General features: G+C 40.9%; 1 protein-coding gene across 2 annotated transcripts; it reads left to right on the top strand.

The window, feature by feature from the left end:
- Positions 1-3,253: 3,253 nt before the first annotated feature.
- On the top strand, positions 3,254-12,870 carry LOC123491543 (oocyte zinc finger protein XlCOF6-like). 2 transcript variants are annotated; one of them, XM_045222411.1, is made up of 4 exons: positions 3,254-3,870; positions 4,819-5,060; positions 5,393-5,591; positions 10,533-12,870. In XM_045222411.1, exons 1-4 carry the CDS (start codon positions 3,486-3,488, stop codon positions 11,918-11,920), a joined length of 2,214 nt encoding a protein of 737 aa, XP_045078346.1. In that variant the 5' UTR covers positions 3,254-3,485; the 3' UTR covers positions 11,921-12,870. The 2 variants fall into 2 exon arrangements, with proteins under 2 accessions (XP_045078346.1, XP_045078345.1); XM_045222410.1 differs by having other exon boundaries at positions 5,393-5,603.
- Positions 12,871-13,162: the final 292 nt, after the last annotated feature.

Here is a 13,162-nt window from a genome sequence, read left to right as displayed (position 1 = left end):
AGATATACAAGAAGTTTTGAGAGAAGGGATTCCATCCTCCCAGGCTGACGGCCTGGTGTGGGATAATTTAGGGCCAAAGTAGTGGGATGGGGTGGTGGGTTTTGGGGGATAGTGTAAAGGTGCAGGGTTAGATGCTGGTGCAATTTAAGGTTTTCCCATTCCCTTTTTCAAAAAATGTGGGTGTCTAAAATGTGCAATCCTCACTCCGACCTGTGAAAGGCAGCAATATGCACATCATCTAGTCTGCCCATCTAGTCTGCCGGAAAGCCACAAGAAGAAGAAGAAGATGCAAGATGCAGAAGCAGAAGAAGAAGAAGCGGGATATTATGTTAGCAGCATGATCTCAGATCTTTTCTTTTTCAAAATAAGAGTCCCCACCCAAAGACATGCTAAACTTTGGGAATATGGATAATTTTTTTTTGAACTCTAGTGCAGTACAACTGTTTTTTTTACAGCATTGCAACCACTGCTGAAAAAAATATTGGATAATTTGACGTATTTTGTTTTTTATATTGTATTATTTATACCAGCATCTCTTTTGAAAGTTTACACAAATACTGGTATTAAAGCTATTGTGTAAACTATATTTAAAGAAATACACTTTTAATAAAATACAAATATATGTTATTGGAATTACTCAATAGAGTCTGCAAAACTTAAATGGGTCTAGGCAACGGGTTTAATACTGAGTACTGGTGACTCCTTACTCCACCCACCCCATTCACTGCAACGCAATACACGGTACCTGGGATACTTATTGGTTTGTAGAGAGAAAACCTTTCTACCTGTCTCAGCTAAAGTGGGATGGAAAATACTCAGTAGGGTCTCTACTAACCAAATATGTGTCGTTTTGGAGGGGGACTGTGTCATAGACATATACCTTTAGTCCTCACCGATATGTAATGACATACTGTAGGAGGTAAAGATGATATTGAAAACCTAAATTACTGAAACACAGACAAAGATAATGAAAGGACAGATATTAAAAAACCAATCAAACACAGAGTGGGGAGGAGAAATGCAGTGAAACGTAAATATGGTGAAGAGTGTACCACACAGCACAAGAAACCCCAAACACGGTTTTGTTTGTGTAAATCACCAAATAGCCGTAAACCAGCAATACTAGCGTGTGATATCTATGCAAATTGTTATCACTTTGATTGTGTAGGTCTTCCTGCAAACAGTTATAGGGATGTTGAGTCAGTTACTTATTTATGCAACGCAACGCATGTCCTGTTCAAGTGTAGCCATTAAGCAAAGGTTTGACTGTTAAAGGAGACTATGCCAATGCCATACATCCTAAGACTTGTGACAGACAGGTAAAAGCAGACCATATGGTACATAGTGGCATGTATTCATGGATGCCAAGGGAAGCCAGGCTTCCCCAAATATTTGACCAATAAAAATAAATAAATAATAAGATAATTTATGTTTTCATAATTTCCCTTCAATTCGGAAGTGGCTGAATCTCACCGGAGAAATCATCCAAGCGAGGGAAACAGCGCCCCTCTGTCTCAATATGTGTAGCCCATCTATCTGATGCTGTCTGGACCAAAAGAGTATAACATGTTGCCGCCGTAGCATTTGATTGATTGATGCCAGCAAGCATTTGGCCTTCCTTCATAAAAAAAGTATACAATAATTAGCCAATCAGTGTGGAGCTGAGCTCAACTGTGGGTTGTCCTGGCACAGCAAAACGCCCCCTCAAGGGAGGCGAGTTCAGATTTGGCTTCATACCAATCAAATCACATCCAACGCAAAACGCAATTGTCAGAAAAACATGTATGTTTCTGGTCTGCTTGTGTTGTTGTCCTGCAGTAGCTAGCTTGCTAAATCAGCCTTTTCCTAAGCCATGGATGGAGATGGGGATTTGGTTTTATGGTTTCGATTTAATTCTCTGTACAGGTCAATGATTATGACAGTAATTCTGATTCATATATTGTGCCACCGGCCTGAGATGATTGAAGTTCAATATGTAGCCAAGATGTAGACTAGTAGGCTCACGTTAACTAGCTAGCTAACTTAGCTGGTTCATTGTTGTCCATGCCAGGAAGTTAGGCTAGCAAGCTAGGTAGCCTATGACAACAAAAACTAAAAGCGTACTGTATGACAGAGCCCTAGACCGTTTTGCCAACATGAAAGAGTGGAGGATGGCATTGGCTTTCAACTAATCTAGAAGTAGAGTGAGTAAACATTTATTTTTTACTTGTGTGTGCATGCACACACACACACACATACATAGACAGAAATCAGGACCATGGACAGCCACATGATATTCAGCAACATTGATTGGATTAAATTGCTTTTAGTATCTTGAAGTTTGTTTTCACTGTATTATAGCCTAGTTGATTTGATGGCGTTTAAATGTTGAAGTTGAAATGGTGGTGGAATAGCGGAGGCAGTGCTCCTGTTGTCTTTGTGCTGACTTGCGGCAACTCCGTGGTTCTAAATCAGTAGTTGTTTAGTAAACTGTCGAAAACATTAACTTGCTTGACCATGCTATAGCTGTCATCAAGGCAAATGGTGGCTATTTGAAGAATCAGGTTACTACATGATTCCATATGTGTTATTTCATAGTTTTGATGTCTTCATTATTATTCTACAATGTAGAAAATAGTAAAAATAAAGAAAAACCCTTGAATGAGCAGGTGTTCTAAAACTTTTGACCGGTAGTGTATATGTAATTTCAAAATGGTCTGAGAAGAACAACATTGGTAGGGAACCTCACAAACCTCATTGCTACAGAATTGTTTTTAATGTTGCATAGGCTTACATTTTTAAAGTCATGTTATTTTTTTTAAATCTGAGTTGTCGGTCTCAGCTTGAATTTTGACTCAGAAAGTGATCTTGACTCAGAAAAGGTTGGTGACCACTGTTCTACATTGTATGGCATTGGGGACTATAGATGGGGCGGAGTGAAAAGCCAGCATTAGCCCCCCTCCAAAACTACCCATATTTCACCCCAGTTCTCTCTACAGCTGAATATTCTCAACAACATTGTATTTTTTAAATTATTGGTATTAAAAAAGGTTTTTAGAACCACATTTTTGATTTGTTTTCATAAATTACTCATTGCATTTTCTTGTTGTCACAAAGGGTGGCCATTGATTAAAATTCAATATCTTGTGAATGAGTTATCCACATTGCAATGTTTTGAAATGCGCGCTTTTATTTAGAAGGTTTCGACATTACCATGCAAACGTGACGTCATCGTTTGTGCTGCTGGCAGAATACTAGTAGAAGAAGACGCTTCTTCAACAACAACAACACGGCTACTGATTCAACCATCTCTGTAGCCAACATAAAACCGACCCATTGCATCTCTTTAGACCATTTTTTTTGTGTAGCTACATGAATATCAGTGTTTTAAACACAATTCTGATAACGTATGTACTAGTTGATTTAAACGTAATTTGCTATTTAAGATTGATACTGAGCCTAGCACTAGGGTAGTCGCTCATGCTAGCTAGCTAACATCCCCGACCATGAGCTCTCAAAGCTACTCCCCCCCTGCTAAAAAAGAGGTCTGCTGGACAGAGAAAGAACCTCTGGGGCTGAACATTGTCGTAAAAGAAGAAGAGGAGGATACAGTAAAAGGAGAGGAAGAAGCTTTCAGAACGATAAAGGAGAAAGAGGAGCTAATCACATTGAAAGAAGAAGAGGGGGTTGTTATAGTGAACGAAGAGAAAGGACCGTTTGTAGTGAAAGAGGAGGCTGTTATAGTGAACGAAGAGAAAGGACCATTTGTAGTGAAAGAGGATACTCTCACATTGAAAGAAGAAGAGGAGGATTGTATAGTGAAAGAAGAGAAAGAGGAAGAGATTGCGATCTCAATAAAAGAGGAGGAAGGAGAGGAGACTGAAGACACCAGTGAGTATTGTCACAGATAGAACAAGGTTTTGTCTAGAAGGGATACAGCTTTTGTCAAAATTGACTTTTCGTAGCAGGTTTAGGAGAACTTATGCAGCAGGTTATGATAATTAATGTAGCAGGTTAAGGTTAGGAAAAGGGTTAGGGTTAGCTAAAATGCCCCAGAAAATCTACTTTTGACGTCAATCTGACAAAAGCTGTATCCCATCTAGACATGACTATAGAACAACGAGCCAGATGTTTCACCAGATGTATAAATCTGAAGCATCCGGTTGGAATTTCCATTCCCCATAAATTATGGTGAGGAGAGGACGGAAGCCCAGTGTCCAGCAGTGGGAGAGTATGGAGTGAGATGGAACTGGGCCGACATTCAGCAAATTTTCAAAATTGATGAAACATTTAATCTCAATACAGTTTTCTGTTCCCTAAACAAGAATATGTTACGAACAGAGTTGTACGTTTTGTAGACTTTACCCTTTGCCAAAGTTTTAAAAAATGGTGGTGTTTAGGTGTGCAAGGGCGAATAGATTTATTGCACACACGCACTTCACAGAGTAGGCGTACCATAATGGAAATATGCATGTTAGAACACGCCAATGGCTCTGTCCACCTCCTTGCTTGTTCTGCCCACTATGCTTCATTTTATCCCATTGGAAACAACAGACTGTGGTGTATCTTGGGTTAGTTATACAAATCTTTGGTATTGTCTTAAAAACAGGGGCACAAACTATGCAGTTGTTGAACCGATGTGTGGTTTTAGAGGCATTCTACTGACCTCCGTTTTTTATTAATTTGTTTTTAGTTTTCGTTTAGTTTGTATTCAGAGTTCGCTCGCCAATTGCTCTCCGACTGAAGGTCCTAGGATGAAGATAGTGATATGCCTGGAATCAGGTAGAGAGCAAGCGACATCCTTTGTTTTTACCAATAGTCGAACTCTTCCCTTTACAGAGCCAAGGCAAAATGCTGTTTTCTGGCCCTCCCAGGCCTCTATAGTGAAAGAGGACATCAGAAAGATACAGGAAGAATATAGGTTGGCACCCATGAGTCCCAGCCAGACTGTTGATTATGATGAAAATGCTATTCACTGCAACAAAGAATGGGACATGGAGGACAAGGATTGGTTTCCTAGCAACCGGCTGGAGGTGGAGTCAGCTCCAGGGAGGTACACAACAGAGCAGAGGGAGAGTGGCGTGAGTATTTCCCAGTCATTTAGTGTTTTTGGTTCTCAACAGTCCTTCCTTGATTCCTCTCATTCTTGATTCTTCGACCTCCTTCTTTAAATACATTGGAGGAGAATATTTGAGGTTCCTCCAAATGTCCTATATATGTAAATGTGCTTGGCAAATAAAGGTGATTCTGATTGGACTTTCTCTTTTAATGCATTTTGAGAAGGAGGTCCAGAGAATGAGAAGAATCAAAGAAAGACTGCTGAGACTTTTGAGAATTCAAAATTCCTTGACAGGTAGGAGATTGTTTCCCACCCTAAATTGATTATGTCATTATGTACGTATGTGTTTTCCAGGACAAGTCTTTCCCACCCCCCTCCCCTCTCCCGGAGTCCCCAGGTCGTGCCTCTCCTGCTAGTTCCTTAATGTGGGGTCTGAAGAGGGTGTCTGTGCGGCTGGTCGATTGCAGGAAAACACCGGGGCTGAGTGGAACTGCGAGAGAAGGAGATGAAGAGGAGGAAAAAGGAAAGGGAGATTCAGATTCGATGTCATCAAGTAAGAACAATGGTGTGTGTGGATTAGACTACAATCTTTTTCTGTAACAGTTCATTGATTGATCAATATTTATTAATTGACCCATATTTGCAAAACGTAGCTATTCAGTGTTGATTAGCAGCACATCTGTCAGGGCTCTACAGCGCAACCATTTTGGTCTCAAATGCTCCTAAATATGTTGCTGTGCAACGTGGAATTTTTATTTGGGAGCACCAGTACGCTTAGAAAAAAAATCACCCAGATTACTTCGCTGTACTGCAGCCTATGAGTGCCATAGCGAATACACTGAGTACACTGAATGCTTGCACCATTACTACAGAGAAAAGCACGTCTTTCTAGCCCAAACTGTTCAAAATGTAGGACCCATATTACCAACGCTTTTTTTTCTTCTTTCTATCGCAAATTGTCGGGACTGCATTTTACATTCATAAACCATGTCGCAGGCCATTCTAAAACTACTCACAAGCCGCTTTTTGATAAAGTAATTGGTGTAGCGTGGACAACAAAGGAGAGGGAACCCACAGTACTTGTCTTCACATGTCTATACCACATGTGGATAGGAAGCTATTAAAAATGGGAATTCTAATGTATGTTTCATGGGTTAAGGACATCGGTGACCTTGCTTCAAGTGATGTTAGCTCTCTAGGTCAGCGGTTCCTAACCTTTTCTGTTCCGGGAACCACCAAATCACCTTCAAAAGCTCTTGAGCTCCACCATTCCGTAGTCAATTTTACGTGAAATATTTCAGCAGTCAAATTTAGAATCAATTTTATCAGTGAATGTATGTAACATATTAAAGGCCTATTATTAGCAAATGCGTGTTCCGTGGCTAATTGTCTTCACAATAGACAAACATAGGCTCATTCTGTTCAGAACAACCCAGGATATGACGCCATGTCATCTTGTAACTGTACATCAAACATAGTGATCATAAAGGTTGACACTGTACACTGAGTGTACAAAACATTCGGAACATCTTCCTAATATTGAGTTGCAGCCCCTTTTGTCCCCAAAACAGCCTCAATTCGTCGGGGCATGGACTCTACAAGGTGTTGAAAGCGTTCCACAGGGATGCTGGCCCATGTTGACTCCAATGCTTCCCACAGTTGTGTCAAGTTGGGTGGATGTCCTTTGGGTGTGGACCCTTCTTGATACATATGGGAAACCGTTGAGTGTGAAAAACCCAACAGTGTTGCAGTTCTTGACACACTCAAACCGGTGTGCCTGGCACCTACTACCATACCTCGTTCAAAGGCACTTAAATATTTTCTCTTGCCCAATCACCCTCTGAATGGCACGCACACAATCCATGTCTCAAGGCTTAAAAATCCTTATTTAACCTGTCTTTTCCCCTTAATCTACACTGATTGAATTGGATTTAACAGGTGACATCAATAAGGGATCATAGCTTTCACCTGGATTCAGCTGGTCAGTCTGTGTCATGGAAAGAACCCTAACACTAACCTTAATGTTTTGTACACTCAGTGTATATGACATGAGTTTTATGATATGGAAGTGTGAAGTGCACATTTGGACTCACGGGTGTTTGGTTTGCTTGTATGACATCAAAGCAGTCTTTATTATAATCCTCAACGTCTCATCTTTCAAATACATCGTCTTTAATTTACAGCATTTCCCTCACTAAGACAACAAAACATTTGCAAAAGCTGTCCAATTAGCGGGAGGGATGGGGGGAAACTTCTTGTTGTGCGCGGTGCTCATGTTCAGAACAGCTGTCAGTCAAAACCAATACAGCACTGTGAAGTGCAGAGCCAGAGCTCTGATGTCATGTATAGCATGTTACTGTACAGCCACTGCGTTCCAATTTAGGCATTTATCAGCGCCCAAATCTGCCATTTTTAACCCGTAAACAAGTACAAGTGTAAAGGGTTAAAGTAATGACAATACAGTTTTTTTTGTCAAGTTTTTCCGGGGCAGGCTAACTCCGCTGTAACCTGAATTAAGTGTTTGAGGTGTGAGTTAAGGACCAATCAAATCAGATTCCCTCCCTGTAGCACAGAAGGCTCTATTTTCTGGCATTAAAGGGCAATACCACCACTTTTCAACCTCATTCATTGTCTCCAGCACCAAACCAGTTTCTACATATGTGATCTGTGGTTAAAAAGATAAGAAGAAAGGTCCTAAAAAATGATTATCTGTGACATCACAGAGTAGGATTAAAATAGGGAAGGGCACGGTTATACGAATATCCGAAGGAACGTTAGTATTCGTTACTTGCGTGTATTCATTTTTAAGATTTTTATTTTTTAGGCATCTTTTAATGAAAAGGCTTTGTCCAAAATTGTATTAAATTGTCTATGTGACATTGCTACATACAATGATTGACCATGACATTAGACATTTTAATAAAACAACAGTTGTGTGACAGTTTTTATGAGTGTTCCCATAAAAAATACGTATTGGTAGTCTACACACTTTTCACGCATGTAGCTTGTTATTGTCGGTCAATCAAAGCAGCACTACTGTCAGAAGTTCCATGTGTAGCAAGCGAAGTGGGAGATTTGTAATCAATGCCACATTTAATTACAATTAAGGGAATTAAGTTGACTAAATGAGAAGGAGTAGGCTACAATGATCAACCAACAGATAGGCTGTTGTTTAATCATTGCTAGCTAGCTAGCTGGCTAACTAACTTAGCTGGCTAGTGTAGCTATCTAGCTTCTTTACATCGATTTGATGCAGTGAAGACAGACACTACCAGATGAGATGATAGATAACCTATCGCAGTAACACATTTGTCTAACTTGCTCTCTCCCTCTGTGTCAGACACACCGGCCCCATGTCCCAATTGAAACGTTTTCTTTAAAACCCCAAAATGTAAACGTAACATGTAAAGTGTTGGTCCCATGTTTCATGAGCTGAAATAACAGATCCCAGAAATGTTACATACTCACAGGAAGCTTATTTAGCTCAGATTTTGTGCACAAATTTGTTTACATCCTTGTAAATGAGCATTTCTACTTTGCCAAGATAATCCATCCACCTGACAGGTGTGGCATATCAAGAAGCTGATTAAACAGCATGATCATTACACAGGTGCACCTTGTGCTGGGGACAATAAAAAGTCCACTCTAAAATGGGCAGTTTTGTCACACAACACAATGCCACAGATGAGATGTCTCAAGTTTGAGGGAGCATGCAATTTGCATGCTGACTGCAGGAATGTCCACCAGAGCTGTTTCCAGATCATTTAATGTTCATTTCTCTAGCATAAGCCGCCTCCAACGACGTTGGACAGCTGATGAAACTGTGGGTTTGCACAACCAAAGAAGTTCTGCACAAACTGTCAGAACCGGTCTCAGGGAAGCTCATCAGTGTGCTTGTCGTCCTCACCAGGGTCTTGACCTGACTGCAGTTCAGCGTCGTTACCGATTTCAGTGGGCAAATGCTCACCTTCAATGGCCACTGGCACGCTGGAGAAGTGTGCTCATCACGGATTAATCCCGGTTTCAACTGTACTGAGCAGATGGCAGACGTGTGGACGAGCGGTTTGCTGATGTCAACGTTGTGGACAGAGTACCTCATGGTGACGGTGGGGTTATGGTATAGCAGGCATAAGCTATGGACAACGATCACAATTGCATTTTATCCATGGCAATTTGAATGCACAGAGATACCGTGACGAGATCCTGAGACCCATTGTCGTGCCATTCATCCGCCACCATCACCTCAAGTTTCAGCATGATAATGCACTGCCCCATGTCGCAAGGATCTGTACACTATTTCTAGAAGCTGAAAACTTCCCAGTTTTTCCATGGCCTGCATACTCACCAGACATGTCACCCATTGAGCATGTTTGGGATGCTCTGGATCGATGTGTACGACAGCGTGTCCAGTTCCCGCCAATATCCATCAACTTCGCACAGCCGTTGAAGAGGAGTGGGACAACATTCCACAATCAACAGCCTGATCAACTCTATGCGAAGGAGATGTCGCGCTGCATGAGGCAAATGGTGGTTACACCAGATACTGACTGGTTTTCTGATCCACGCTCCTACCTTTTTTTAAAGGTATCTGTGACCAACAGATGCATATCTGTACTCCCAGTCATGTGAAATCCATAGATTAAGGCCTAATTAATTTATTTAAATTGACTGATTTCCTTATATGAACTGTAAAATCTTTGAAATTGTTGCATGTTGCGTTTCTATTTATACAATACATTTTTCGGACCCCCCCCCGAACCTATAATGCTACCGCCAGTGTTAAGATGCACTATTGCGTTAAGTTTGTTAAAATAGAGCTCAGAGTGCGTTATCACCCCCTTCATTCTCTAGACAATAATTATGAGGAAGGCTGATTACATATTTGAAGACGGCACTTCTAATAGCATATTTCCCACCATAGCCTGCTGAATTTGCAGGATAACTTTTATTTAAATTTAGCCAAAAATGAAAATGTGTCACTGACTCGCCCATGGATCGCCGTTTTCAGTTCTGTCTCAATAAAGAGTTTGGCGTTCGACTCACTAGGCTGTCCACGTGCTACATGGACAAGCAGTTACATGCCTGGCTGGAGTTAGTGGCAGCTGCAGGATCAATATCGACCATCGTAACATGGATGAAGACAGAACTGGAATCTGAAGCAAACTGAAGCTGGCTAGTTTTAGAATACCATAAGTAGCTCTAGCTAGCATTGTAATATACCCCTCAGAACCCCAAATGTAAGCTTGTTTTACTTCATTGTTTGTATACAATGTAATTGTAATCCATTAGGTCTAATAAATGCATAACAGTCAAGTTCAAAAGTGTTTTTATTAGGCTACAAAACACTACAGCCACTCTGTGATGACACGCGCTGCTGTTTTTATTGATGGATCTAGTCTGGATTAAACCTTATAGGAAGGCAGTTTTATCATGTGGAGGTTTCATTCAGGTCTCTGTTTAGTATTTAACTAAACACTATGTTTGTCTTTGGCAGGAGAGAGACTAGAGTCTCAATCGAACAGCGGAAAGTGTACTTCAGGGGAACCAGACCCAGAGACGCCCAAACCAGCGCGACCACACCACTGCTTGCAGTGTGGAAAGAGGTTTACTAAGTTACGGAACCTAAAAGATCATGAAAGAATACACACAGGAGAAAAGCCTTACCACTGCTCCCAATGTGGAAAGAGTTTTACTCAGTCAGGGCACCTGAAAACGCATGAGAGGACACACACAGGAGAAAAGCCTTACCCCTGCTCCCAATGTGGAAAGACTTTTACCCGGTTAGGGCACCTTAAAGATCATAAGAGAACACACAAAGGGGAGAAGCCTTACCACTGCTTTCAGTGTGGAAAGAGTTTCACCCAGTCAGGGAACCTGAGAATGCATGAGAGAATACACACTGGGAAAAAACACACACACTGTGTAGAGAGGCCTTTCCAATGTGCTCAGTGTGGAAAGAGATTTATCCGGTCAGCACATCTGAAAGAGCATAAGAGAACACACACAGGAGAAAAAACATTCCAATGTTCTCAGTGTGGAAAGGGTTTTACCTGGTTATGGACCCTGAAAGACCATGAAAGAACACACACAGGAGATAGGCCTTTCCAATGCTTCCAGTGTGGAAAAAGTTTTACCCATTTAGGGAACCTAAAAATGCATAAGAGAATACACACAGGAGAGAAGCCTCACCACTGCTCCCTGTGTGGAAAGAGTTTTACACAGGTAGGGCACCTGAAAACACATGAGAGGACACACACAGGAGAGAAGCCTTTCCACTGCTCCCTGTGTGGAAAGAGTTTTACTGAGTTAGGGAGCCTGAAAAAACATAACAGAATACACAAAGGCGAGAAGCCTTTCCACTGCTCCCTGTGCGGAAAGAGTTTTACCCAGTTAGGGAGCCTGAAAACACATGAGTGGACACACACAGAAGAGAAGCCTCACCTCTGCTCACAGTGTGGAAGGAGTTTTGTTGAGTTAAGGGGCCTGAAAGAGCATGAGAGAATACATACAGGGGAAGAGAAAACATACCACTGTTCTCATTGTGGGAAGGGTTTCGGGCGATCAGGGCATCTAAAAGTGCATGAAAGAACACACACTGGCGAGAAGCCGTATCAGTGCTCCCAGTGTGAAAATACATTTTTCTCATCAGGGCACCGTAAATCACATGAGAGAACACACTTAGTAGAGAGACAGAGGCCTTTCCAATGCTCTCAGTGTGGAAAGAGATTCATCCAGTCATCTCATCTGAAAGATCACATGACAATACACACAGGAGAAAAACCATTCCAATGCTCTCAGTGTGGAAAGGGTTTTACCAGGTTAAGGAGATTGAAAACCCACGAGATGACACACACAGGAAATAAGCCTTTCCAATCCTCCTAGTGTGAAAAAGCTTTTACCTGTTTAGGACATCTTAAAATGCATGAGATGACACGCAGGGAAGAGGCATTTCCACTGCTCCCAGTGTGGAAAGAGTTTCACCTTGTCAAGATACTTGAAAAAACATGCGCAAACACACTCTGCAGAGAAGACTTGAAAGTATCCACACTGCAGAGAAATATATCTTTCTCCCAGTGTGGAAAGCTATTTTCCCAGTTTGGGCACTTGAAAGACCATGAGGAAACGCACACAGGGGAGTTGCCTTACCATTGCTCGCAGTGAGCGCTTTCACATCACATAAACTTAACTTAACATTCATGAGTTACACACAATTCTTTTTACTGAGAATGTGTTTTTGTTTATACCACATGAAATCAAATTGTACAAGTGTACACAAAAATACATTTGTATGTTTTAAAACACGAATTGAACTTGGAGTAAGTCAACTTCAATATAGAGTAAGTTTTAATGCTCTGTGATTAAATTATACTTTTTCAAACGGTGTGTGTTAATCAAGTGCTATTTGCATGTGATGCATTTGCTATGTTGTTTATGTTTGCATTGCATATGTATCTTACAGAGTGTGGCTTTTAGGGAATGTGAAAAAAGAACTGAGAAAAATGTACAATTTATATACTAACTGTAGGCCGATTTATTCATATTCAGAGGGGTGTACTGCAAAGCAGGATCAATACTTTAGCCATGGATTAACTATGTATCGATTGTCTGGTTCATTAAGAAATCTAAACTTATGTATGCAAATGTGGTTGTTGATTTATTCAGACCATGCCCATTTCACCCCTGTCTTTCAAAAAAAGTTAGCTGGTTAACTCATTGATCCTGCTTTGTTGTATACCCCCTCAGGTCTAAGTCTGCGAAGAGTGGTGGGAAAAGTACCCAATTGTCATACTTGAGTAAAAGTAAAGCTACCTTAATAGAAAATGACTCAAGTAAAAGTGAAAGTAATCCAGTAAAATACTACTTGAGTAAAAGTCTAAAAGTATTTGGTTTTAAATATACACTGCTCAAAAAAATAAGGGGAACACTTAAACAACACATCCTAGATCTGAATGAATGAAATAATCTTATTAAATACTTTTTTCTTTACATAGTTGAATGTGCTGACAACAAAATCAAAATCCTGGAGGATGTTGCAGGCAGCAGAACATTCTCCACGGCGTCTCCAGACTCTGTCACGTCTGTCACATGTGCTCAGTGTGAACCTGCTTTCATCTGTGAAGAGCA

Source organism: Coregonus clupeaformis, chromosome 8 (assembly GCF_020615455.1).
Source record: "Coregonus clupeaformis isolate EN_2021a chromosome 8, ASM2061545v1, whole genome shotgun sequence".
Lineage (NCBI taxonomy): Eukaryota > Metazoa > Chordata > Actinopteri > Salmoniformes > Salmonidae > Coregonus > Coregonus clupeaformis.
The sequence above is the reverse complement of the archived record's forward strand: the minus strand, read 5'-3'. Positions and strand labels throughout refer to the sequence as shown.